This window comes from Rhinolophus sinicus, chromosome 17 (assembly GCF_057876585.1).
Source record: "Rhinolophus sinicus isolate RSI-liver-muscle chromosome 17, RSI-T2T, whole genome shotgun sequence".
Lineage (NCBI taxonomy): Eukaryota > Metazoa > Chordata > Mammalia > Chiroptera > Rhinolophidae > Rhinolophus > Rhinolophus sinicus.
The window spans coordinates 183,689,709-183,716,988 of NC_142517.1; the positions used below are offsets into that span (position 1 = coordinate 183,689,709).

Here is a 27,280-nt window from a genome sequence, read left to right on the forward strand (position 1 = left end):
ATATCTTTTCTCTCAGCTCAGTCACTTCACATTTCTCAGCTTTGGTCTCCTAAACGTCTTCATAACACCTGCCCTGCCTGTTTTAGACTAAAAATTGTGGTTACCAATGAAGGTAAAATGAGATGAAATAGGGAAAATGCTTTAAAACTGTATCCTGTTTAACATATTCTTATGATATCATTAAAAATGGCTCTTGGATGGTGGCAGTGGTTGCACAACAGTGTGAATGTACTTAATGTCACTGAAATGTACACTTAAAATGGTTAGAATGGTAAAATTTATGTATATTTTACCATAATAAAAAATATTTTAAATGACTCTTGACATTTCTCCTCAGGGTTTGACATGCCCCCTTGAGTAGGGGCATGTAATAAAACAAGAACATGGAGGACCCTCACCTTGTCTATGTTCAGACCTTCAAGAAAATATTGAAAAGGCTAGGTTGATGACATGAATATTGGCATCACAGCCCAACAATTACTTCATTTTCCTCCTTTCTAGGTCAGTGGTATGGGTTCTAGTTTGCAGTAGTTTCTGTTAAAGAAAGTAAAGGCAGATACTGGCAACCAGCACGTTGCAGAATATACATGTTGAAGTCAATGACTGTAACCTCTTCTATCTGTTCACAACTGTCTAATTGTCTCAATACCAAAATAAAGAAAGAAAGAAAAAATAAAGAAAAGAAATCAATAATCAAAAGACTTAAAATCCCAGGGGTTAAGAACTTTTAGACAACTAGTTGAGTCTCTCCTTGGAAGGCTCAGGAGGGGATGAAACAGATTGATTGGAATGCAATCTCTTTTCTTCCCCCTCACCATTTCCTGGAGGGAATCTAGGGCAGGAGCCAAGGCCAGTGCCTAAAGTAAAAGAAGGCCTGTGGTTGTGTTGATCGAATCCACAAGAAAGACCACCTAGCCTTTGAGTCAGGTATGTGCAACTTAATAAAGAAGCAACAAACAAAAGAACATGCACTTCTGAAGATTTTTCTCCCGCTGTCAGTATTTATCCTTGATTAATGTCCTGTGGTTCAAATCCAGATCAATGGGAAGGGTGTGTTACAGTGAGTTGAGAGGAGGTGTAGTCTTTCTTGGCTTTTCTTAGGGAGACTTACAGATCCAAATCTGCTTTTAGCAGATCGGTAGATGGTGAGTCTCCTGAGTAGACCTTCGGGTGGGAGCAGAGATAAAGGAGGGTGGAAATCACCTGGTGATGAAGTCAAATCAGGCCATCCTCACCCTGCATTAGGTGGGGAACAGTGGCCCCATGTCCTGCTGCTACTGCAACACCTCCTGGTGTGGGAACAGAATCGCAGAGAGCAGTTTCCAGGCTCTCAGCCTCATGTGGAAAGGTGCTGGCTCGGTTATTAGATGGCCATCTGCTGTGGCTGGGTGGCCATCAGCTGATACCAGTTAGCCATTAGCCACTAATATAACTGCCGTGGCTATGCTAGGGGGTTGGTTGGTTGGCAGAGAAGAGGACGGCGGATTGCAGCTAGCAAGTGGGGTTAGCAAGCGTGGATGGCGGATTGCGAATTGTGTGGATCCTAACTTCCTGTGTCTCCGCCAGCCACCACCTAGACTGGGATGCTGGAAGACCCCCTGTTGGGGTACTGGGGGATGTTGGCTTTTGTGTCTCAACCAGCGGCCATGGAGAATATACTGGTATGAGTACCCTATCTATGGCTCCGTTGGTGTTCCTTTTTGGCCTCCACATCTCCTGCGTTCGCCTGTCAGGAGCAGGAGCCGAGACCCTGCATTACACCTGATCTTCCAGCTTCTCTGGAGCTAAAGACCATGTACGTTATTCATTTTGATATAAATAACCACACAGACATATATCACAAGATGGAAGCAAGAAACTGTTTAGAGCAAGTGAATTAATAATGATCCTTGCAGATCAAAATAGGAATTTAACTAACTCGAGGTTCACAGTTCACTTATTAATTATTCATCTTCCTTTTTAAAAAGAGCTAAGACTGGGAAAGCCTGGGATCAATACCTTACAAATGACATAAGTCGAAGTCCTAAGGATCTCCACTCATCCACAGCATGGCTCCCTGGATGCCTCTGTTGACCTTTAACATATAGACAGCCGGATATTCCTCCTGCAGAATAGGTTTATTCAGGAACAAAGAATTGCAATTCAGGACATGCCGTCTAATGGTCTACTGCATGCATGCAAATCCAGAGAACAAGGGAGAGGAACGCTCTTTTATGGATTTGGGAGGGGCTGGTGTAAAAGGGTCCATCAAGGAAACTGAAAGTTCAAAGTATAGTGTCTTTACATTGGCTAAGTGTGTTTACATTGGCAGTCTCCCATTGGCTGCAGCTGTTACTGGGCAAGGAGGAATCTTTTCTTCTTCTTGCTGAGGTGGTAATGTAGTCAACTTCCTGTTGGAGATGCAAGGTCCGTTTCTTCCTGTTTTGCGGTGAGTGGCAGGTCCCTGGGAGTTCTTTTAGCCTATGGGCTCTATTTTAAATGAGCTCTGTTTATTAACTTTCACATCTTCGGTGACTCATCCATTTCTGCCAGTCTTGGTGCAGATTGGAAGATGAGCATAACCTCTCAAGTGAGAAAATTCTGGGTTTGTTTGCTGGCCCTGAGGTTCGTCAGCTGGTTGACACTGAACTTAGTTTCTTCATCTGTACACTATGTCTAATAATTCATAGACATCTTACCCATGATGTGAGCTTAAGTAACAATGGTGGTGAATATTTATTGAGAAGCATCGAAGGCCCAGGCCTTACTTTGGGTGCTCAATCCGTTTTATCTCCCATAATTCTGCACAGGTAGGAATTTCAAAACTGGGGCCTGAAGAGTGATCTTTTTTAAATCTTCCCAGTTAATTCTGAGATCAGTCAAGTTGAGAACTATTGTTGTGTATTAATATTTAGGCAGGGATTAACCACTCAGTGTCTTAGAGACAAATTGACCTCATTCTGTCACTCACTAGCTCACTTGGCCGTCTTTCAACCTCTACAGGCCTCAGTTTCCTCATCCACAAAATGGGAGCAAAAATAGCAAAAAAAATTGTTCAGAGGATGAAGTGAGCCAATTTAGGTACTGTGTCTGGCATACATAAAATGTTTGATAAATGTTAGCTGGTGCCTTTGGCCAACTCCTTTTTCTTAGGTGACTGAGAACCCAAGACCTTCTGACATTTGAGCAGAGGTCACTCTGTCTTAGTTTAAATGTATTGCTCTTTCAGCCACATGGTTTATTTCAAACCCTAAGTGTTTGGGGAAGAGGAGGAAGTGTGTTATAGTGAGAAAATCCTGTATTTGGTCCAATGGGACTGAGTTTGAACCTATGTATCTATTTGAGCCTCAGTTTCCTCATCCATAACATGGGAGAACAAGATTCTGCACTGCTGTGAGAATTACAGCTAATTCATGTGAAAGAGATACAACATCTAGTCATTGTATTATTGTTGGTGTTTTGTTTATAAAATGTGCAAGATATAAAAACAAAAGGGCAGAAAAATCCTTTAAAAATTTAAACAGGAAACAGAGGCAGAGGGTGGGGAGGGGACGGAGGATGAAAAAAAGCTGGGGAGAGCCTGGGGCTCGGTGTCCTGGGAAACAGATCGCCACCTCTGTCTCCCACCTCTCCAGGCACGGCAGTGGACAGGCACCGGTTACTACTAACCTAAGAGCGTGGCCAGGAGATAAGCAGTGCTGTTACCCCTACCCTAGGCTGGGTCAGACCCACCCCCACTTCTTAATCAGAATCTCCCCACGTTTCTGCTAGAGGCCTGCTTTGACCCAAGAAGAGCCCTTGCCATACGATCTGGGGCAGCGGCTGGTCCATGGCTTCAGTGCTGAGATTTGGGCCACTTCACAGAAGGCATTTCCTCTCCCCAGCCCCCTTTCAAGGGGAAGTCTGAAGCCTGTCTTTAAAAATTACAGGGGTTATTAATACTAAATGTAGTCAGCATAAATGCTTTCCACTGAAACATGTCCAGCTTCCAGGTTTTTAGTTTGCATGTTGACGAACACATGCCCAATTTCTGAGTGGTTGGAAATTGGGCATCTGTTCCTTTAAATAAGATTTCTTTCTAGAATGAGTCATCTGTTTTCCTTTTTTAGGAATCAAGTTTATTCTCTAGTGCTTTCTGTTAAGGAATTTTCATTCTCTCTTGCTGAACACCAGGTTCTGCCCTTCTGCTGCAGGGCAATGTTTATTAATTCTTCTTTTGTCTCCTGTGATTTTTTTTTAAAGCCATATGAATTTGCTAGTAAATTCTGAATGTAGAGAACTGAGAAACAGGAAGTGAGTCCCCTGGAGGTGGCAGAAGAACCTGGTGGAATGATCGAAAGTGAAAGAAAACTTCCTGGAGGCGTTTCCATCCCTACCCTTTGCTCCCCTCTCTGTTTCAAGGGATTTTTCTCTGGTTGTGTGGATCAGCCTTAGGAATCTGAGCATGTGAAATTAGGCAGTGAAAGGGTCTTGGCATCGGGAGATTTGGTGACTGTGATGTTACTGGAAGAGGGTGGAGCAGGTGAGTGCCTGGTGCGGAGGTGGCTGCTGGATACCATGTTTCCGGGACTCACTCAGGGGGCGCCTCCAACCTGCCCAGTGGTGACACACCTGGGTCCTTCCAGGATCTCCGACTGGTGTTTCTCTCTGAACTACAGCCACTGGCCTTGCTACTTCTTAACTCGGGAAATCTTCAGTTCCTCTGCTACATTTCTCAGAGTCTCCTCGAAATCTCCAGAGGCCTCCAATGCAGACACAGTGTGTCTCTCCTGCTGTAGTTTGGAGATTCCATAAGACATTCTTTATCTTCTTGCGTTTGTTTTCTTTTCCATTTGCCCTGCGGCAGAGGGTAGAGTGAATCCTTCTGTCAGACCCTGATGGCCTGTGGTCCTTGGTCTCTAAGCCCCTTCTCCCTCTGCCCTGTTCTAGGTCCTTTCTTTGATTTCCGCACTCCCAGCCCACTTCCTACTCCTCGTGATGGTTCCCAAAAGACAACTCTTCAAATCTCTTGATATGTATCCCTGAATTATTCTGTATTTTTTCAAAATTGTTTTGTGTGTATACACTATTTTCAAACTATGCGAACTGGAGCAAGTAAGTACTGTCTTTGTGCCTCTGTTTCCTCATCATTAAATGGGGTTAGTACTACCTCATGAGGTGGTTGTGAGGACTTAAGGAAATAATACGCGTTAGTCACTTGCAACAGTGACTGGCACTACTAAGTACCCAGTAAATGTTAGCAATTATTATTACATACGTATTAGTATTATGTGTGTTGTATTTTGCTCGTTCTGTTTCTTTTTCTTTTTTTTTTAAAGTAAGCACTCTGTATTTTAAGTTCTATGTGTTTTGCCTGCCTCCACTTTCTAACCATTATGTAGTATTCCATGATGGACAGTTTCCACCGTCATATATAAGGACTATATAAGAACTTGCCCACCAGTTCTTGACCTGATCCAACTTGCAAACCTTTGCCAATCTGATAGGTATAAAGTGGGTATCTCGTTGCTTTATTTATCTCGTTGCCAGGTTACTGATGAGTTTGAGCATCATGTCCTACACTTTGTTACTTGAGTATCCCCATGTTTGTATCCATTGTCCTTCCACATGGTTTCATTTTCTTGTCGATTTTCAGGAAAACTTTGTATGTTCTAGATACTGCTACGTAGTCTCGTCGCAGGTCCTAGGAGCACTTAACAGATGCAGTCTCTGCCCTTTGACGATCACAACCTAGGACAGGAACTAGACACAAAACAGTGGGACAAATGATGGGGTAGATGCTCAAAAGGCATCAAGAAAGAGTCAGAGAATACGTCCTGGGCTAGGATTTAGCCGCTAATAGGATTTCATTCTGTTGTGTGTTTTCACTTAGCCTTTATGAGCAGAATCAAGTGGTAGAGAAGGACGTGGGTGTTACCATAGCACATTTACCTAGCCCTCTACAGGGGAAGAGGCACTTTCAGATACCTTGTTTAATCCTCTCAGTTATAAGATGGGTCTCTGAAAACTTATATTCTGTTTGGGGAAAGAAAAAAGGCAGTTTCAACGAACAGAGGTGTTTGATTTTTTTTTAGTTTTTATTTCTACTTTTAACATCAGAAAATATTTCAACTGACTCACAGCAAAAAGGCAGGGCTAATGTGTGTTTTGCTCACTTTTACATCTCCCAGGCTCAGACCACGGTGAGGGCTCCAGGATTTGCCTCTTTGGTAAAGTCGGCTGGATTGAGGCTAGGATTTTCTAAGCCACTGAGGGTGGGAGCTAGGTGACTTGGGGCCCATGTGGGTGATCCGTGTAGTATTTGAGTGTTGGTTGGGAAACCATGAGAGTTGGCTGTGGGAGTTCGCAGATCCTCTGTGAGCCATGGCGAGGGTCCCATAGTTTCCGGATCTCAAGATCTCTCAGAAGTGCTCAATTGATATTTATGGAAAGAAAACATTAAAGTCTTAATAATGAACTTAGAATAAATTGTAAATTCCTGAAATATGAAAAAAAAAAAGCATTCTTAGTTATCATCCGGTCCAACTTTCCAATTTTGGAATGTGGTAATGGGATCCCCAGAATAAAATGATTTGTCCAAAGTCACACAGCCAGAGCCAAACTCAGAGCCATGTTTCCTTCCGAGGAAACACTTTGTTTCTTGCCCACCAAGTTTTTTCCTGAAGCTTTAGAAGGAGGAGCTTCGCAGAGCACCCTATGTGACTCAGAGTTGAGTGAAACAGGAAGTAGAGCAAGTTGTGCTTATAATTCTTCATTCGGCTTGTACTCTAGCCTTAAGTGCACCAGGGGAAAAGAAGCAGCTGTGAGGATCCCAAGCCTGTGAAGAAGCAGCTGTGAAGTTTCCAAGATTTGCCTTTGGTAAAGTCAGTTGGGTCTTTGGGGAGGAAGGCCTTTGATTCTAGAGTTTTCTAGGCTGCTGGGGATGGGATCTAGTGTCCTTGGGGCCCATGGAAGTGAGCCTTTTATTTAAGCATAGATGGGGAAACCGGTAGAAGTCCCTCTAGAGCCTCCAGGCCCACAGATTCCAGATCTCAAGGCCTTCCCAGCTTAGGTTGAGGCATTCCTGGGGGTTTTTCTGGAATGTTTCAAGTACAGCTGTCTGTAGAGAGGTCTTACCTTTAAATTGGCAAAACTTGTCAAAGAAAAGAAATCAAAATTTAAATCTCAACTGATTTTGCTGCTACAGCTACCCATCAACCAACACACACTCACCGGCATCTATAACCACTAACATACACACATACAAACACACATGCACACAGTTTTAATAATTCAATTATTTACTTCTTTATTTTAGAAATAAAAAAGGTACAAAGTGGTACAGAGAATAATATAATAATGAGTATAGACTGACAAGATCTGAGACTACTTTTGGGGTTAAGCATTTATAGATGAAATTATGAATTTCATTTAATTTGAAAATTACAGGGTTGGATGTATGTTTTATTGAGGTTTAAACACTTTTACTGGATTGTATGAAAGCACTGACTTCAGGGCCCTGCAGTGGACAGTGTTTGTGTGCAGAGTGGCAATCTTGCAAGTTCTGAGGGAGTTCCCGTTTTGGGGTGGCCGTCCTGGTGGATGGAACGGCCACACTATCGCTTATGGGTTGGGCCTGAGAGCCACTTTTAAGTAGTGTTGAGCTTTGAATGAGATGTGGATATTTGTCTCTGAAGATTAATGCAAGTTTTGGATTTATTTTCCTCATCTTTGAGGTACGCCACTGAAGAAGCTAGGGTGCTGCTAGATTATTGCTAGAAGGACTGTTTGTGATTAGATGAAATTTATTTGCGATTAAATTGTGGCATATAAGGCAGCGGTGGAGCTGTGACTCTGGAATGAGATGCTGAGGTCTAAATCCAGGCTCCAGCATGTGCTGGCTTGGTTTGTAAGGTTCTGCCCCTCTCTCTGCTCTAGTGGATTTGTTAAGAATTCTCGTTTTTGTGGGTTTTCTGTTTTTTTGTCTTTAAACATTTTTAATAATTTTAATCTTTAAAAATATTACGATTATATGTTTTTCTTAGTTAAATTCCTTCATTGGCTTCCAACTGCAATTAGAATAAAATAAAAAATCTTCACAAGGCCTGTCATTGAAATCCTTGACTGAGATGCTCAAATCTGAGCCTGACGCCGCTCTTATTAGCTTATTTCTAAACTGATTGTTCACAATAGTAAAATGTGGATGATTATAGCAATTTTTTCAGAGACTTGTAATAAAATGAGACAAGAAAAATATTTTTATGTTTATATGAATTATATGTGATAAACCCATATATCTCAATATAAACATTTATATTGAAATATTTTGAGGCATGACTATATTATAAAAATATTAAATATACTTATATATTATGTAATACAAATGTATTTATATGAATTTATTATTTAACAGATATTATATAGTAATCGACAGTAAAAGAAAACTTCCTGGAGGTATTTCCTTCTCATTTTTTCTCCTCTGCCTTATATGCATTGTATATCAAAATATGCAAATTTATATATTTTATGTGTATATAAACACATTATATATGTGTGTTTTTATTATAATTGATATATAAATAGATGAATAAAAAAATCACCAAATGTGACCAAAGAGTTACTTTAAAAAAATTTTTTATGAGTTTATTTGAGCCCAAACTGACAATTGTTGTGAAGATCTCAAATGCTCCCACCAAAGAATTACTTTTAAATAGCGAGCTTCTAAGTAATTTTTCTTTTTATAGTTTTCTGCACTTGGTGTAAGGTAAAGTGTTATTTTTACTATTTTATGATTATAAAAATACAACAATGAATGTTTTTTAAAAAACTATTACTTTAACAAAGTTCTAGCCTGTCCAGTAAGGTTTTTAGCTTGTTCAGTAAACCTAGTTCCAGGTCCCTGTAGTTAGAACCCCAGGGCCTGTGGTTAATGGTGTAACATCTTGCATAATGGTGTAAGAAATATATATATAAAACATATAGTAGGAAAGACTAAAATATTTTTAGGTGTGTTTGGATGATGGAATTATGGAATTAGAGGTAATTTTAATTTTCTTTTTTATTTTTTCTGTATTTTCTAAAATGAATATGATAAAGATTGGTATCAGAAAATAATAATTGTGGAGGGAAAAAATAAGATTCTGCTTACATTAGCTTCTGTAGTTGATTTTATTTTATAAAATGAGATTTTCACAGTGATTAGAACTGGTTTAAAAATTTAAAGACACTGAACCTAATGGTACTAAAGAGGGTTGGACCTAGTTTAGATCTGTTCCAGTATATGAATAAAAACCCATCTTTAAATAGATACGTTTAATTTAGGTATGTGTACATTTAGAATGCACATGGTACAAATTTTAAATGGGGGGAAAAATGTTTCACTTTCTTGTTTACCCCGAGGCCTTCCTTACACTCACACCCAGGCCCTCTACTTTCTCTCCCCTGAGGCAACCACTGAGCAGCTTCCTGTGTATTTTGTTCAAAGATCTGTGAATACTCAAATCTATGCACCACTTACTAAAACATTATACAGATCACACATATCCAATCATGTTGATCTTTCCATTCTTTTAAATAGTTGAATAGAGTACCATTGGATATGATTAATAGTTTATTTAATTCTTCTGTTATTGATAAATAGTTATTCCTACTCTTGTTATTTCAAGCAATGCTGCCATGAATAACCTTGTACATATGTCTTAGTACACTGATGTTTAAGCTAATGTAGGAAAAACTCCTGGAAGTTAAATTGTGGGGTCAAAGGATATGTGCATTTCATATTTTGACAGATATAGCCAAAACACTCACCTACCTGTTTTTGTTTCCACCGGATTACAACACTGTATTGCAAGTTTTCTGTTTCACCAATTTGGTAATTGAAAATAATCTTTTGTAATTTTAATTTCCTTTAAAAAAAATTATTGTGAGATTGAACATATTTTCAAATGTTTAAAAGCCATTTGTTGTAAAAAAATAAAGCCACTGGTACTGTATTTTCTCTCAACTGTCTGCTCATGACTTTACCTGTATATGCATTGGATTGTTGATCTTTCACTCTTCTTAAAATTGACTTATAGGAACCTTATTTTTGAAAAATCAGTCCATTTTCTATCTTATATCATCATATCATTGCCCCCTTTTTTTTCAGTGCAAGATTTATTGATTTTTAAAAATTTTGTTTGGGTTATTTTTCAGAATATTTTAGTTTTTATTTAAGGACATTTACCAACCTTTCTTTAATGGTTTTCAGGTTTTCTGTTATATTTAGAAAGGTTCTTCACCACTGCAAGATTATTTTTAAAAATTCCCCTATGTTTCTTTCTTTAGTATTTTAATTTTAAGGATTAACTCTTTGATCCATCTGCAGTTTATTTTGATGTAAGGAGTTCAGTTAGGATTCATTTCAGTTTGTTCTAGAAGTCTTCCCAATTGTTCTAAAACCGTGTGCTAAAAAATGTCACCTAAATGTGGCTAGCCTTTTTTGTAGGGTGTTCGATTTGGCCATTTTTTACTAACTTCCAATTAATACATTCATTTCTAATTTCATTAACTTCTAATAACCAGAGAACATGGACTGTATTATTTCTGCTTTTTGGAAATTTATTAAGATTTCTAAAATTTATTAAGATTTTTTCCTATGTGGATATTTTGTATGTGTATAAAAAGAGGTGCATTTTCTATTGAGAGGCAATGCCTGATAGAGTTGGTCAGTTGTGCTATGCAGGTATTCTACAGTCTTCTTATATTTAGTCTACCAGATTTTTTCAGTCTCTGAGGGATGAATGAAAGTTTCCTGCCATTTGAGGGAAAATAAATTCTTCGAGTTCTCTTAAGTTCTTTTTAAAGTTTAAAGTTCTTACATTTTGTTTTCTTTTAAGAACACAAATATGATTGTACCACTCCTCTGTAATCTGGTCTCCCTGCCTGCTGTTATCTGCCTTCAGTTTCCCAAAAAGCCTCATTTCTTGCCTATCTACTCACTTGATTACACTCTCTTAAACAGAAGAACACATCCAAGCTAATATTTTAACATTAATTTCATTTACGCAGATAGTATCTGCATACATTTTTCTTAACACATTATAGGAAAAGATAAATTCCCTTTCCTCACTCCTTCACCCCCAAGTTCTAATTTCCTCCTCTGTTCCCCAGAAAGAACAACTTTATGAGTTTGGTGTGCCTCTTTCCAGGTCTCCATACCTTTTTATTTTCTGCTTTTACATATATGTCTGTAATCACTGAAAATCTATTGTATTGCTTTAGATGTATTTTTTTTTCTCATTATATTGCAAGTTGCTTTTTTCACTGTCATAATAATAACATGTCTTGGATATTCATTTTTATTTCAGAAGATGGAATGCATTTTCTTAACTGCTGCATACTATTGTATAGTATGACTATACCTTAGTTGATTTAGCCATTCCTTCATTGAAGGACATATGGGGTGTTTCTAGTTATTCGGGGTTACACATCATTCTGTGATGACACTCCAAGAACATAACCTGTTGAGCACATGCGTGTTTCTGTAGTGTGATTTAAGGAATTGAGCTTGCTAGTTTGTCCCCTTGTATGGTCTGCAGTTTTTGTTTGTTGCACTTTGAACGTGTGCTGTTAGGTGCTAGCCACTTGTTTAAGATAACTTTCCTAAATAAAAGTATTTCCCTGATAATTGATTGCTTTTGCAGGGAAGTATCTGTATCCTGCTATAAAATACAGTTATAATTCACTGTATTTCCAATTTTCATAAAAAACACTGCTTCTACATAATCAGTGTGGGGAGAAGAAGGTATTTTTAAAAGTTTCGAAGTGCATTTTGGCCACTTTTTAAAAAACATTAAGGCTTACTTTAATGTGCAAATAAAAAATATTTCTATTTTAACATCAGATGTAGAAAATACAGAGGTCCTGGATCACTTTCGCTCACTACCTCTGAGTAATAGTCAGGATTTGCGTTTTTAGAACGTTTGTAAATGCAGGGAGCGATCTGCCTTGTTTAATGGAGGAAAGAGGTCGAAACAGGTTAAGGTTATTTGAGGTTAAAGGAAAGTGCCCAAGAACACAGAGTCTGTGGAATCAAGGAGATGATGGAGCTGGATGGGAAGTTAAGGTTTTTCTACTTCAAGGTTCTCAGAGGGTAGATCTCCGGGACCACCACTTAAGGTAAGTAAGCATGTGAGTGAGACTTCAACGAAAAGTTCCTTAACTTTACAGAGTTTGAAAACCACCGCTTCCAACTGAATTTTCACATTTATCAAGCGAGGCAATGGGAAAACTAGGAGGGTAAGAGGAGTGCTCCTGTGACCAGTTTGTGTCAGGGCCCCACAGTCTGGGTCTTTTTCCTTCTCTTTGGTTAACACTTGTTTAGCATTCACTAGTTGGTGGCCATTGTTATCTAAATGAATTAGAGGTTATATTGTCACAACACTTGAGGAGATGGGTGTTCTTTTGATCCGTGGTTTACAAAGGAATCTAACCTCAGAGGACAGGAACTGCCCAGGGCCTGAAGGCAGCTGCCTCCTGGATTCTGATCTAAGTTTTGTCTGAACCCAAAGCCCCTTACTCGGTACCTACCACTGCACTCCCTGCCTCCCCCGAGGGTCAGCTGCAAGGGAGCTTCCTGGCTTTGATGGCAACACTGTATCCTGCTCTATAGAGCCAGGTCCCAGTTTTGTTCCTATGAAGAAGCCATACAAACACCGCTCCCAGGGCTCTTTCACAGGCCTATCAGAGCAGGGAGAGTGGCGAGAAATTGGTAAAGGTGACTGACTCAAGGGCTTCAAGGGAGGAGAAACCGCAGATCCTGGACTGGTTTCATGAAGGTTGTTTGGGTTTCCCGAAACACTGCCCTCTCCCCCCCCTTTTTTTTTTAAACCTATTTCAATGTGTGTTTGAAAAAACCGCATTGTCTAATTTAGGGACTGTTGAAAGGGTTGCCAGGGTTGACCTGGTTCTGCCTCCAGTCTCGGGTTCTTGACCAGCAGTGGGTGCTTTTCCTAAGGTGTGTGGAGGACAGCACTGCAGCACGTCCTCCCACCACCACCGTTTCAGTCAGACTCTATCTCTTCTCCACCTCCAACCCTTCCAATCTGTCCTCCACACTTTAAATGTTAATTTCAATCAGATGACATCATTCTCATGTTTATATCCTTTCTTAGTCCCCTATCACCTCCAGGACAAAGCCTGAACCCTTTAACCCATAATAGGCCCTGGCCAGAGCTTCATCTCTTTGTCCCATCATTCCCCATCCCAAGCCCTTCCAGCTTATTTATTGAGTTCCTTGTGTCTGTCTGAACTGACTTGAATATTCTTGACTCCATCTTTTGCATAAACGATTTCCTGCAAGAACTGCCCTTTCCCACCTCCTCCCCAAAAGTGACTTCCCTCCAGGAAGCGCTTCTCCCAGGCTTTATATTCCTCGGGCACTCTGGTCACAACTTGCTGACCATTGGCTAGTTCGTATATCTACCTTCCTAAACAGTAAGCTACCTGAGAGCAGGAGCTTGTCCTGTTTGTTTTACCTTCCCTATATCCACAGTACAATGTCTAGTATATACTGTAGTAGATGTAATAGCATTTGATGCAGGAACAAACCAGTAAATGCTACTTTTCTTCCTCATTTGAATATGATGTTGCATTTTGACCTAGGCTATAACTACACTAACACTGGACAAGCATGGATTTCAGCGATTGTCTCTACGATATCGGGGAACAACTGGACAGTGATGAGCTGGCCTCCCTCAAGTTCCTGAGCCAGGACTACATCCCACAAAGGAAACAGGAACCCATCAAGGATGCCTTAATGTTATTCCAGAGACTCCAGGAAAAGAGAATGTTGGAGGAAAACAACTTGTCCTTTTTGAAGGAGCTGCTATTCCGAATTAACAGACTGGATCTGCTGGTCAAACACCTGGGCACCAGCAAGGAAGAGATGACTAAGGAGCTTCAGATACCAGGCAGGGCTCAGATCTCTGCTTACAGGTGGGGAGAACCTCCAGTGTGGCACTGGGAGGTATGTGGGGAGTGGACACATCTTTGTGGGCAGGGTTGATTTCAGGTTGCCTGTATAGTATGACTTTGGAGGCTCTGGGAAGATGTCCTACCAGGGCCCAATTAAGAAATTTAGAGACCTTATGTATAATTCAGAAAAAAAATATGCTAAAATCATAAAATGAAATCTTTTTCAGAGTGAAACATTACCTATAAGTATGCTGACATTAAAAATAGACTTTTTCTAAATGTTCTAACTCTCTCACTTTCTGTTACATGTCTATTACCTCGGTCTCTCTGCTTTGCTGGTGCCCACATTGTGTGCTTACTTTGTCTATTATCGGGTAAAGCATCACTGCTTCCTACCCTGAAATCCTCTTCCCACCTGCTTGTGGATGACTACGGAAATTCTCAGGGGAGAATTAGGCTTTTATCCACACTTGCATTACAAAATTCTCCAATGAGGTGTATGTTGCCAGTTGTTCTGTATTGGCCAGGCTGGACCCCACAGAGACTGCTTAGCCCCTGTGAGGTCAGCTGCTGCTAGAACGGCGGTGATGTGGGTGTCTGTCCTGACAAAGACCTTGCAGCTTGGCCTGTCCCCACCTGTGGGACAGCAGGTAACCTAGGGGTGATAAATCACATTCAGTTACATCTTTGTGATTCTTAAGACTTTAAAAATAGAAACACATTACCAAATTCTCTTTCAAAATCCTCTATTCTCAGACACTCCTTAAAGATATTTTTAATTTTCCTTTCAGGAAGCTTCTACTCAAGCCTTGGGTGTAGCCCTTGTCACTGTCTCTGCTTCCTTGTCAATAACTGTAGCATGTGCAACATTAAGTCCTCACGGCCTGGGTTTGCTACCTTCTACTAGAACGGCCTGTTAATACCCTGGTCTTACTGGTCTCAGAGACCTGAGATTCTGGCATGTTCCTTGTCATGCTCTCTTCTTGTGGCCTCACCATTTTTATTTTAAATGACAAAAGAGATATTCTGAGTGTATTTCTGTTCTAGGGTTGCTGTAACAAAGTACCACAAACTGAATGGCTTAACACAGTAGAGAAATTTATTCCCTTACAATTCTAGAGGGTAAAACTCTGAAACCAAGGTGTCAACAGCGTTGGTCCCTTTTTGGAGGCTCTATGGAGAATCTGTGTCATGCTGATCTCCCAGTTTTTGGTGGTTACAGGCAGTCCTTGGTGTTCCTCATCCTGTAGATGCATCGGTTCAACATCTGCCTCCGTTCTCCTTTCTGTCTGTTTGTCTGAATTTCCCTCTTCTTATAAGGATCCCAGTCATTGGATTAAGACCCACTCTAGTCTAGTATGACCACATCTTAATGAGATCACAACAGCAGAGACCCTTTTTTTCTAAATAAGGTCACATTGACACATTCTGGGTGAACATGAACTGGGGAGGAGAGGGAAGGCGGACACTATTGAATATTATTCAATACTGGGTAACTTTGGTTTAATAGGATTGTTAAGTTCTTTTAAGGAATTTGTAAATTAAGGCATCAATTAGTCCTAAAAAACACAGCCCCAGAAGTAGGAAGGCTGGACCATCTCATCTTATGCCCACTGTCTTGGTCTTCTGGAGGTTACACTCCTTCTGCCATGTGAGTTAGATTCTGAGACAAACTGCTAATACCAGACAATGACCTGTCCCTCTGTGTTGGAGGGTCAAGAGTTACTAATGAGGGCAGGATCTGTCTGTTAAAAACTTCAACACACTAACTTGGGAATAAAAGGCTCAGCACAAGTACAACCTACTGCTTATTCATCGTTGTTGAACATTAGCCAAGAAAGAAAAAATATGCTAGTGTGACCACTTTACATTTATAAGGAAACACTAGACATTTTAATTTTCAAATTATAATTGCTACTTATAAAGTAAGTGTCTTATAAACTATCAGGTTAATTAATGTCGAGACAATGATGGTACAATAAAGCCAGTATGTTTCAGTAATGAGGAAAGTAAAAGCACAACATACCTTGTTATAAAGTTAAAAGGGGTGGTAGCTTTGACCAAATCTTGACCAAACTTGACCAAAGTAAGAAAGTGTTAGAGAAATACTTCTAGGGTAGAAGATTCCATGAGAAGAAGGGTGAAGCAGATGATAATACTGAGTAATTTCTGTTTCTACACCATTTTTATTTTCAGAATTTAAATTTAATTTTGATGTTAACATGTTTTTGTGAAAGGTTTTCTGACTTCTAAAACATTCCTTTGTTCATTTAACAAGCATATCCCAAGAGCCTATCATAGATTTGGAAATAGTAGTGCCTATCGCATATCGAACACTTAGTCTGTTGCCAAGGATAGTTTTAGCACTTCAGATAAACTTATTTCTGTAAGCCTCAACATGTCTGAATGGTGTAGGCATAGTATTGTCTACGTCCTACAATGAGGAAAAAAATGTGTAACAATCTGAAGTCACCCAGCTCATAAATGGTGGAACCAAGGTTCCAACACTAGTAGTCTGGGTCGCCTAAATTTAAACACTGTACCTCACAACCCTCTGGGCTTATGGAACAAAAAGAGCATGGACCCTGCTCTCAGGGGATTCGGACAGCTTTATAAACACACAATTATATGTGTTACGCTTCAGGTGGTACAAAGGCACAGCGGGGTGAATGCAACCCCGAGGACACTCAGGCAGTGCATGAACTGTTAATGGATGAATGGTTGTCTGTAGACAGACAAGGGAATGGGAGTGAGGGGGGCACAGCATAAAGTGTCAGGGGGCTGCTGGGTGTTTGGAGAAGAGATGGCGGAGGGTGGTTAGGAGTGGCTAGAGAAGAGGAGGCAGGCTGGGCTCAGTTCACAAAGGTCTGTATTATAGAACCGAGTATTTGGCCTTCCAACTGAAGGTAACAGCTGGGAAAACACTGCCCAGTTTTAATAAGGAAATAGTGATCTGATTTGCATTTTGAAAAGCATAATTTCCAAAATCAAAACTTTTTTATTGCAACAAGGTCGTGATTTTATAGTGAAGACAAGGGAAGCCACAATTTGTTTAACTGAATTTTTTAAAAAATAAATTTTATTGGGAAACAGCGTGCCTCTCCAGGGCCCGTCAGCTGTAAATCATTGTTCTTCAATCTAGTTGCAGAGGGCGCAGCTCAGCTCCAAGTCCAGTTGCTATCCTCAATCCCTAGTTGCAGGGACCAGCAACCTTGTTGCCAAGAGCTTGCTCCCCAACCAACTGAGCCATTCATTTAACTGAATTTAACTGAAGGACAAAGGTAGTAGAACTTTAAAATCAGTTAAAGATGGGATAGCTGGGCATGAGTGAACAGTCTTCCGTGTCACTACACCAGCCTCTTTCCAAGGACTCAACTCATAAATCATGTCATTAGCTAGCTTTATTTTAAAGGGAGGCCATTGGAATCAAGTCTGCTGTGACTCCATATATCAAATGGGAAATTATTTAAGGAAGCATTTCTCAAGTGTCTCCATTTCCCACCACAGGGTCATGCTTTTTCAGATTTCAGAAGATGTAACCAAACCGGAATTGAAGGCCTTTAAGTTTCTTTTGAGCCAAGAGATTGCCAAATGTAAACTGGATGATGACATGGTAAGACCTGTTGTCGCACCAAAGTTTAGTTCTGAACCAGTGGGAATTTCTGCTTATGAAGAGAGGGCTACTCTGGTAAAAGCAACCTGAATTCTCATGTTTTAACCAGGGGAGAAGAAGTAAGCTGTCAGCCATGAGTGTTCTATGTATGAGTCCTTTGTATATTGTACAGTACTGCTCATTGATTATCAGGAGCAAGGCGGTGTCAGGAGAACAGAAGGCGGGTTGCGGGGGCATAGCTCAATGTGGGAACCTGCAGAGCCAGGAAAGACAGCGGTGGACCTGAGGTAGTTCCCCCACTTCTGCAGTCTCTGAAACAACCTGGGACCTAGAACTGTGTGTGTGTGTGTATGGTGTGTGTGTGTGGTGTGGGGCATGTGTGTGTGTGGTATGTGTGTGTGTGTGGTATCTGTGTGTACGTGTGTATGTGGTATGATGGTGGTGTGTGTGTGTAGTGTGGTTTTGTGTGTCTGTGTGTGTGGCTGTGTATGTGTCCATGTAGTGGATACAGTACCAGAGGCAATAATGGGTGTGAAGCAGTCCCCAGGCTGCTGAGTCTCAGCAATACAACTTGGGCTGTTTCACAGTCTTCCTATAAAGATATCCACAGACTTTGAGCACAGGGGCTAGGGCTTGGGGACTGGGTGATGTCTGATGTGGCTTCTCCTCTGCTCACTTCTGTCTTTCTGGGCCAGAAAACACAGAATTGTCTCGATAGTAGTCTATTGGCTTTGTAAGACCACATGCCCTCTCAGGAGGGTCTGCTTAGGAAGTTAGGTTTGGAGAAAGTGAAAGTAAAAAATCCAATCTAAAAGCCAATATGGCCCAATTCTGGCTTCCAACTTTATTTCTCCTTCCTCCAGACATTGCTCGATATTTTCATAGAGATGGAGAAGAGGGTCATCCTTGGGAAAGGAAACTTGGATACTCTGAAAAGAATATGTGACCAAGTCAACAAGAGCCTGCTGAAGAAAATCAATGATTATGAAGAATTAAGCAGAGGTAGGTACAACCTGATAGCTGTGAATCAGCAAAATATATTCTTAAATTGACAAATCCCTCTATGTCACAGTGTTTCCAATAAAAAATGTGTGTTTCTGTTTTAATTCAGAGGGATGAATGAGCCTTTGTTAAAAGTTCATAAATAGCCAAAAGAAAACCAATGAATCATTGTAGTAATTAACAAAAATTTATTAAGCACACACCAAAAAAGGCAGTTTGCAAACTGAAAGTGTTCAAAACAAAATGTGGAATGAGGTTCAGAGATACGTTGTTATAAAGCAGCTTATATAGTGAGAAAGCAGTAACTATGTATTCTTCACAGTGATTGGTTAGAACGTTAGAATTTTCTTAAATAATGAGGGATTGGTCCATGGTTACTTCATATCATCAATCTTGGACAAAAGTTCAAGTTTTGCTCATGATTTCCAGAGGCATAAGCAAGAAATGGCTAAGGTCAAAGTAGTCTTGCCAAATAAGCTAAATTAAGCTTTGCTGGTATGATTAAACTGGTTTTGTTTGCTCAGGAGTTTTCAAGGCGGGTCTCCATTTGTTTTTTATTATTTTACCAACTTGAAAAAAGTCCAGATGAATTTTCATTGGTAATACTTGGAGATATGTTTTCAAGGTTTATTTAGTTAATTTACTCTGATCCTCACTGCTTGCTCTCCACAACCTTCTACCACATCCACATCTTAATGGACCTACAGCCTAATATCAGGATGAATGCTCGGTGGCTACCTGTTGTCACCATCTCTACACAGTGACAGCAGTAAAAAGAATTGTCAAAAGACACAGCCCGTGTGGCCCCAGGCTTGCAAGTTTGAAAAAATGCAGTTAGTCAGTAATAAGATTTATACCTGTTATGTGAACTACGAGGATATTATGTTCAAGGCAGTCTGTGAATTTTCATTTTAAAAGGGACTTCATGTTGTCCTCGGTGCCACATGTTTCTTTATCAAAATGTCTTCCCTCTCGTGTCTCATTCCAGAGGCGTCTCAATTGTATGTGGGGGAGGGGTCTCTTGGGATGCTGTCAGTGTCGGACTCCCCGAGCCAACAGTACTGTGAATCGCGAGAACAGGACAGCCAATCGCGACAGGTATGAGGAAACCTTCCATTCCTTCTTCTCTTTGCATTGCAGAATCTAGTTATTGTATGCCTTAGCCTTTGTTTTCTAGCATCCAGACAAACTAGAAGGGGCAGAAACATAGGGAAAATTTTGAGAACTGTAGGAAAAATTCACAGAAGGACAAGCTTAAAGTGTGACTTTTTAGTTAAAAAAAAAAAATGATTTCTTGGGTTTCCTATGTTTAAAATTTTTATTTTAAAACCCAAGACAAAGACATTGGAACAGTTGGAGGTCAGAGGAGTGAGAAGACTCCTACCTAACTCTTTCAGCAGCTGCATCCGCTTCACTGGGAGAGGGCTTTGGGGAAGGAGTCCAGCAGGACTGGAAGAGCAAAGCCTTTTCTTTTAACTTGACATTTCAACACCGTTTCTTCTTTGTGATTAGGTATCAGCAGCAAACGCTCACGATCTAGCCATCTCCGTGTTCTCATCTCAATGAGCCAGTGTAAGACTTGCCTTTCTAGACACAGTCATGTCTGTTTATGTAACCTTCAACAACGGACCAGATGCATTCTGACTCTTTAGCCCATTTACTCCTCTCCGTGGCAGGAAGCAGAGGAAATCCTGAACGCTATGAATCTAGCAGGAGACTTGAAATTAAGTTTGAGAGAAACAATTTGCTAGTGGTCTCCTGAACAAATTACCAGACCTCTCTCAGTCTGGAAATCAAGGGTTAACCAAAGTCCTGTGGTACTTTGTGAAGAGTAAAGCACTCTACAAGTGTCCCCAAGGAACAGCCAAGGATACTGACTGCAAGAGAGATTAACTTGCTCAAAGTTTTAAGGTTATTAAGTGGTAGAGCCAGCAATTTAGCCCCCAAGTCTGGAGCTCTGTTCTATATCTAGAAGAGCTGCATGCTTTTCTCGGTAAATGCTGACTATCTCAGCACTGAAACAGCCCTGAGAACACCAGGACAACACAGGGCCACCTCTGACTGATGCTGGCAGGTACTAGAGTCTAGATACTGTAACCTGCAGCACAGCCAAGACCCTGCCTGACCAGTGCCTCTCTCGTCTCCAGTCGCTGTGGTCCTGAGAGTCAGATTAAGCCATCAGCTTTAAAAATCCTGGGACCACACTATGCCTTGTGTGAAGGGCAGGCCATCAGCTGGTAGCCCAGAAGCATGGAGGAGTTGAGTAGACAGCCAAGGGAATCACAAAATCAAGGAAGGGCAGCACTAAGACATCCGTTCATTCAGCAACTCCTGATTGAGCTCTCCCAAATTAATAAATTCTAGTTCCCGACACATATCATCTGCCTTGAGCAGAAGTGAGAACAAAGAATGATAATCTGTTATGAGGACAATATTAATATAAGTGCAAAGTGCTCAGGAGGCCCAAGTATTGGGACATGGACTCTATACACTAGCTGTGCCGCAGAAGTCTGGGGAATCCTGTGTTGGGAGCCTAGGCGGAAACGAATTCGCTAGGGAAACGTCAAGTTGGGTTGGAGCCATGGAATGAGCACTTGCAGCCCTGTGTGGCTTAGGGGACAGCCTCGCCTCTTACTGGGGAGTTGTATGTTCATATCTCATGTGTTTGACCCACAGAGTCAGTTCTTGGGTTGGATTTTTGTTTTTCAGATATCCAGCAAAGTTTACCGAATGGAAAGCAAACCTCGGGGGTACTGTGTGATCTTTAACAATTTTGACTTTAGCATAGCACGGAAGGAAGTGCCCAAACTTCACAGCATGAAGAATAGAAATGGAACAGACTTGGATGCGGGTATAGTAAAACCCAAAAGAGAATTGAAATATGTCTAATACTTATGTTTCTATCAGAAGGGGAGATCGTAAGCTGTATCAACAGGGCCACATGTTGTTGTTGTTGTTGTTTTAAATGGATATAACCATATTTCCCTGTAGAGATGAAGAATACTCTTCTATATTTGCTGGTTTACTGCTTTTCTTTTTTTATTTAATTTTAAAAATCAAAACAATGTGTATATTAAGATAAAATATCAAATATTACTAAAAGGCTTATACTGAAAAGCAGCAATAAGCTTTTGCTTTATTTTGTTTATTTATTTATTTAAGGAGAGCGTAGCTCACAGTGGCCCATGCGGGGATCAAACCGGCAACCTTGGTGCTACCAGCACCACGCTTTAACCAACTGAGCTAACCGGCCATCCCAAGCTCTGCTTTTAATTCAACAAAATGTACAGTGCTTCTGTAGAATGTGTGAAAACATGGCCTTGGTGCCAAGAGCACTTATAGAAGTTGCATTTATAAGAGTGCAGCAGAAATTGTGAGTCCCCAACAGAAGTAGCATTTTCAATGTTAAACTAGACAAATCCTTTCGCTCAGCCTATTTCAGCTAAGATTGAGAACTCACAAGTTAAACAAAAAAATAATTGGTAGTGTGTGTACATAGAAATGGCCACAACTAAAAGTAATGATAGAAAGAATCCAACCCAACCTTTGTGATATTAAGAATTTTTATTTGGTCAAAGAATTTTCTAAATGGTTTTTACAGGTTATAACATCAGGTAATGACTTATTTTTTCAAATTGAGTAAAGTTTAGGGAATTAAGGTAGGCTGATTTTAATCATCAGGACTCTGCAAATGGTCTCTGTTAACATTTGTTTATTCAAGCAAAACGATTCTATGATTTTAAAAGGCCACAGAGCTTAAGTTCATTGACTGCATCATTCATCATTACACATCTTGGCACTCAAGAAAAGGTTTCTAGCCTTTGATTTCCATTCATTTACTATTAAAACTTTAAAAAGAAATAATATTTGATTGTATTTCTGGCGTTTTGTCAAACGGTACAAAGTTGCAGTCATGTAGGATGAATAAGTCTAGAGATCTAATGTACAGACTATATTGAATACTACTGTGTCTTCCCGAAAATAAGACCTAGCCAGACCATCAGCTCTAATGCGTCTTTTGGAGCAAAAATTAATATAAAACCAGGTCTTATATTATATTATATAAGACCCACTATTATATTATATTATATTATATTATATTATATTATATTATATTATACCCGGTATTATATTACATTACATTATATTATGTTGTGTTATATTATATTATTATATTATATTAAAGACCCAGTCTTATATTATATTAAAGTAATCCTGGGTCTTATATTAATTTTTGCTCCAAAAGACGCATTAGAGCTGATGGTCTGGCTAGGTCTTATTTTCAGGGAAACACAGTAGAAATATGCTAGGAGTATATTTCAGGTGCTCTCATCTCTCTTTCACACATATGGTAACTATGTGTGGAGATACTCGTATGTTATTAGTTTGACTGTAGTAATCATTTCACTATGTATATCATCATGTTGTACATCTTAAATATATACAATTTTAATTTTTTCAAAAAGGAGTCAGACAGGCAGCCAGAAAATATTGAAAGACTTTAACTAGATCTATGAGAGCATTTGGGGGAAAATAATGTTAAGCGTACAGCAAATAAAGCAATAAAAAATAATGTGATTACAAATTCCAAGAAAGACAAAAAGTTTAATAAGAAAGGAAGCAAAATTAAAGAATATTATGTTTAGATATTATTAGTAACACAAACATTACTACTGATTCAACTAAAAGTTGTAAATAATTGTGTAAGAGCACCAAAGGCTCATCACCCATAATAAGAATTCAATACAAAGTTCTAAAATTTATCAACAAATAAATAGCAATGCACCCAAATTTATTATAAAATGGAAGCTAATACCAAAAAAGAAAAGTAGTTGAAAATTGAAAGTGGTTGCCTTCATGGAACATTGCTGGGTAATAGGGAGGAATAGAGAGGTGACAGTCTTTTAGTTCTATTTGATTTTGTAAACATTCATATATTATATTTTGACAATTTTGAGAGGATTAGGAATAAAATAAGTATGGATCTTTTATTCAAAAAGTTTTTTGGCTTTTGTATTCTGATTATGTAAGTAATACAATTATTTTTTAGATTGGTTTGGTAGTAAGCCTAAACAATAGCTTACCCATTTTGTAGACTCGTTGAGATAACACAACATGCCAACAATAGTACTCTCCTTTTCTTATTTGCCTCAAGACTGGGAAATGTTTTCAGCTGGTGGCAGTAAATATTAGAAGCCTGTGGAATTCAGTCATTAATATAGAGGGTCTTGTTCTCAAGTTCTGCTTCAAATTCTTATACGATCAGTGTTCTCTTTAGCTGGGAATTATTGAAATGTAATATGACCTTTCTTATTTCACTTTTCAGTGGCTTTGAAAAACACCTTTAGTGAGCTTCATTTTGAGGTAATTGTTTACAAAGACTCAACGGCATGGCAAATCTGTGAAATTCTGAAATCCTACCAAAGCATGGACCACAGTAACAAGGACTGTTTCATGTGCTGCATCCTCTCCCATGGAGACAAGGGCATCATCTATGGCTGTGATGGGCAGGAAGCCCCCATCTATGAGCTGACCTCTTACTTCACTGGTTCGAAGTGCCCTTCCCTTGCAGGCAAACCCAAAATCTTTTTTATTCAGGCTTGTCAAGGGGATAACTACCAGAAAGGTATAGCTGTTGAGACTGACTCAGAACAGAAGGAAGACGATTTAGAAAGGGACTCATTACTTCAGAGGACATATATCCCAGATGAGGCTGACTTTCTCCTGGGGATGGCTACTGTGAACAACTGTGTTTCCTACCGAAACCCCATGGAGGGGACCTGGTATATTCAGTCACTTTGCCAGAGCCTGAGAGAAAGATGTCCTAGGTAATTTTTCCCTACCCAACCCTTCATTCATCAATAAATGTCTAGCCGTAGATCACATAGCTGTACTTTCCAGGTCAGTTGCAAAGTGGGAAAGAAGGGAAGTGTTAACATCTTTAGTTCATAGATAGAAAGAACTGAGCTACTTACTGAGGAGTTTCCTTTTTTTAGCACCTCAAAGGACAATCAAGGTATCGTATTGCTAGGAAGGATGATAAAGTCATATAATCTAGCTGGGCGTTTAAGCAAAAACATGACTGTTTCAACTCAACTAGAAAACTTCCAAGAAGGCAATAACCCATTTCAATGTTTAACATCCTCTAACTCTTTCAAAAGTTCTAAAATAGCTAACCAACCTCTTGGTGCATTGTGGGAGATAAGTACTAAAGAGTAGAAACCCTCTATAGTTTTACTAATTTGGCCGGATTTGAAGCGACAAAATGTGGGAAAATATCCTTCCCTCATTTAAATATCCTATGCTTCCTTTATTTAAATGATAGTTTTGTATGTCACAGTTCACCCAAATGCACACACAACTGACGGATAGCAAGGAATCTTCTGTAGGTTCCTTCTAGTCGTATATCTCATTATGTTTTAAGTGTTTGAAGAGTGAGAATTTTCCATGGCAGACATCAACACTATGTTTTCATTTTGGAATTTAGACCAAAAATCCTGCACGTTCTAGGGACTATCTGTAGAGGTGGATGAATAGGTTGCCCAATTAAACTGATTAGAGAGACTAGTGAGAAAGGGGTGAGGTGGCTGCAGGAGACATCCAATTTTTACTTGCTTCAAGTTTGATTGCATCATAGTTGAATCCACAGAAGCTATGTCAATTAGAGGTAGAGTGTTTAGGGGGCATTGAGGTGATCTGGGGGGCAAGTGACATAGTACACGGAGCAGAGTAATGTACAAATAGTTTGGGAGGAAAAGAAACAAAATCTGATGTTAACACTGAGGTTTCTGGTGGTCTACAGAGATCCTGAGTAAATCAAAGATAAGTTATTAGGCTCTGAGACCCACTCCATTACCTGGAAAGCTGTGGTACCTCTTAGTTTAGCAACTTATTATTTCAAATGATGGTGAATAAGATGGATGAGGACACACTGTAATGTTTTTATTTGACAGAAATTGCCGTATACCAGAAGCGATGTGTGACATAGAGTGTTGTTTATTTCAAATGTTTTGAGGGAAATAACTATCATAAGCACATCATATGAAAGGGTTTACCAGTTATTTTTCCCTCACAGATGGTCAAAATGTTATGTTTTTCAGAGGTGAAGATATTCTCACCATCCTCACTGAAGTGAACTTTGAAGTGAGCAATAAGGATGACAAGAAAAACAAGGGGAAGCAGATGCCACAACCTTCTTTCACTCTAAGAAAAAAACTCTTCTTCCCTCTTAATTGATGCATAACACTATGCATAACTGAATTGTTAATAACACACTGCTCTTCCCCACTTTCTGTTTTTTGTTTGTTTTTTGGATGACAGGAAGGGGAGAGAATGGGAGCCAAAGGAAATCAGTCTAGTTTTTATGCAAATTCAAGCTTAAATCTCTGGGTTTGTAATAATAGCTAGACATTTATAGCCATTTTATTTGTAATAAAATGGAGTGATTTTAATTGTATTTTTAATGTGATAAAAAAGTTTTTAAAAACTATAGTAGGAGGCTGGCCCGGAGGCCCAGGTGGTTGGAGCGCCGTGCTCCTAATGCTGAGGTTGCTGGTTCAATTCCCACATGGGCCAGTGAGCTGCGCCCTCTACAGCTAAGACTGTGAACAATAGCGCTCCCTGGAGCTGGGCTGCCTCGGACTAACGTGTGTGGCTGTGAGTGGCCCATAGCCCTCGTGAGCAGCCAGCATCCGGGGAGAGATGCGGCGAGCTGCTGTGAGCAACCCACCGAGAACCGACCGCCTCAGCCGTGGTGGGGGTGGGGGGGAGGCAGGAACAATGGCTTGAACCGGAGTGGAGGGGTGGGGGACAGAAGAAGGGGGAAAACAAACTATAGTAGGCACAAAAAGTACAGTAAGTTTAAAAGAAATGTAACATTATGAAGGTTCAAAAACAGTGGCAGAATGTTCTTCACACATCTCTCATCTGCTTTTAACCCATAATCACTTAATTTAATTTCCTTCCAATTGTTCAGCATTTACTTTCTTTTTTTGGACGTCCACTCCCTCTCTTTCCAGGCCACCTTCCACGTTACTTTGCAATGAAAACTTTTTCTTTTTACTCTTCTAGATTCAAAGTGAGGGTGAATATTTTGAGGGGAATTAATGGCAATGTGTCATTTACTGTAATAAATTATTTTTATTTAAACATTCCCTGTATTGTTGATCACACCTCATACTAATTAAATTGATGTAAGATAAATTAACAGGAGAAAAACAAATGTAATTTTGTTGTTTTTTTGTTTTTGTTTTTTAACAAATTTAATTTCCATAGCTATAGGCGCTCATAGAAATATGAGACTCAAAGAAATGACCAAATAAGGCAGATTTATACCTTTTAGACAAAATAACACATTTGTGATGTATTGACAAGACAAAGGTGTTTGGAGTTGGGGTAGTAACAAGATTTATTTATACAGCCTTCTTGACCCTAAATTCCCTATCTCTGGTGATAAGGATACCTTCTAGCTTCCCCGGTACAGGGAGGGTACCATTCACATGGGAGGTTTATTTCCTGCCTTTGGGGGAATAAAAGAGGGTCAGTGTCCTTCTTGCACTGGTTGTTTCTCAAGTAACTTTAATTCAAAATAATCAATATGCCCTGAACCCTAGTACAGGTTTCCTTAAAGTACAAATTGGAAAATGTTATTTTTTACATTAAAATATTTTTAAAAACTCAAAATGTTTTATAAATCCTTTATAATCTGTTTCCAAACTCCCTTTTCAGCCTTTTCTCTTATCGTTCTTGCAA

General features: G+C 39.7%; 2 protein-coding genes across 7 annotated transcripts in view; one reads left to right on the forward strand and one right to left on the reverse strand.

Annotated features, from left to right (window-relative positions):
- The first annotated feature begins 2,407 nt into the window (after window positions 1-2,407).
- Window positions 2,408-26,750, forward strand: CASP8 (caspase 8). Of its 6 annotated transcripts, XM_019726794.3 has the most exons (9): window positions 4,135-4,501; window positions 4,909-5,073; window positions 13,603-13,935; window positions 17,422-17,527; window positions 18,391-18,529; window positions 19,518-19,627; window positions 21,239-21,380; window positions 23,856-24,357; window positions 25,630-26,750. In XM_019726794.3, exons 3-9 carry the CDS (start codon window positions 13,631-13,633, stop codon window positions 25,763-25,765), a joined length of 1,440 nt encoding a protein of 479 aa, XP_019582353.1. In that variant the 5' UTR covers window positions 4,135-4,501; window positions 4,909-5,073; window positions 13,603-13,630; the 3' UTR covers window positions 25,766-26,750. The 6 variants fall into 6 exon arrangements, with proteins under 6 accessions (XP_074196099.1, XP_019582353.1, XP_019582349.1 ...); XM_074339998.2 differs by lacking the exons at window positions 4,135-4,501; window positions 4,909-5,073 and adding an exon at window positions 2,408-2,428; XM_019726790.3 differs by lacking the exon at window positions 4,909-5,073 and having other exon boundaries at window positions 4,136-4,501.
- Window positions 19,598-27,280, reverse strand: part of FLACC1 (flagellum associated containing coiled-coil domains 1) — a 38,734-nt gene continuing 31,051 nt past the window's right edge. Inside the window, exon 16 of the mRNA XM_074340003.2 lies at window positions 19,598-19,718. The gene's annotated coding sequence lies outside the window, so the exon portion shown is untranslated. The remainder of the gene's footprint in view (window positions 19,719-27,280) is intronic.

What these genes read in the sequence shown, in the direction of transcription:
- CASP8 (XM_074339998.2), top strand. Translation starts at nt 13,631, where the DNA reads ATGGATTTCAGCGATTGTCTCTACGATATCGGGGAACAACTGGACAGT. An exon ending in AGGACAGCCAATCGCGACAG is followed by an intron (nt 19,628 to 21,238) that starts GTATGAGGAAAC and finishes TTTGTTTTTCAG; the next exon opens with ATATCCAGCAAAGTTTACCG. An exon ending in TGGAACAGACTTGGATGCGG is followed by an intron (nt 21,381 to 23,855) that starts GTATAGTAAAAC and finishes TTCACTTTTCAG; the next exon opens with TGGCTTTGAAAAACACCTTT.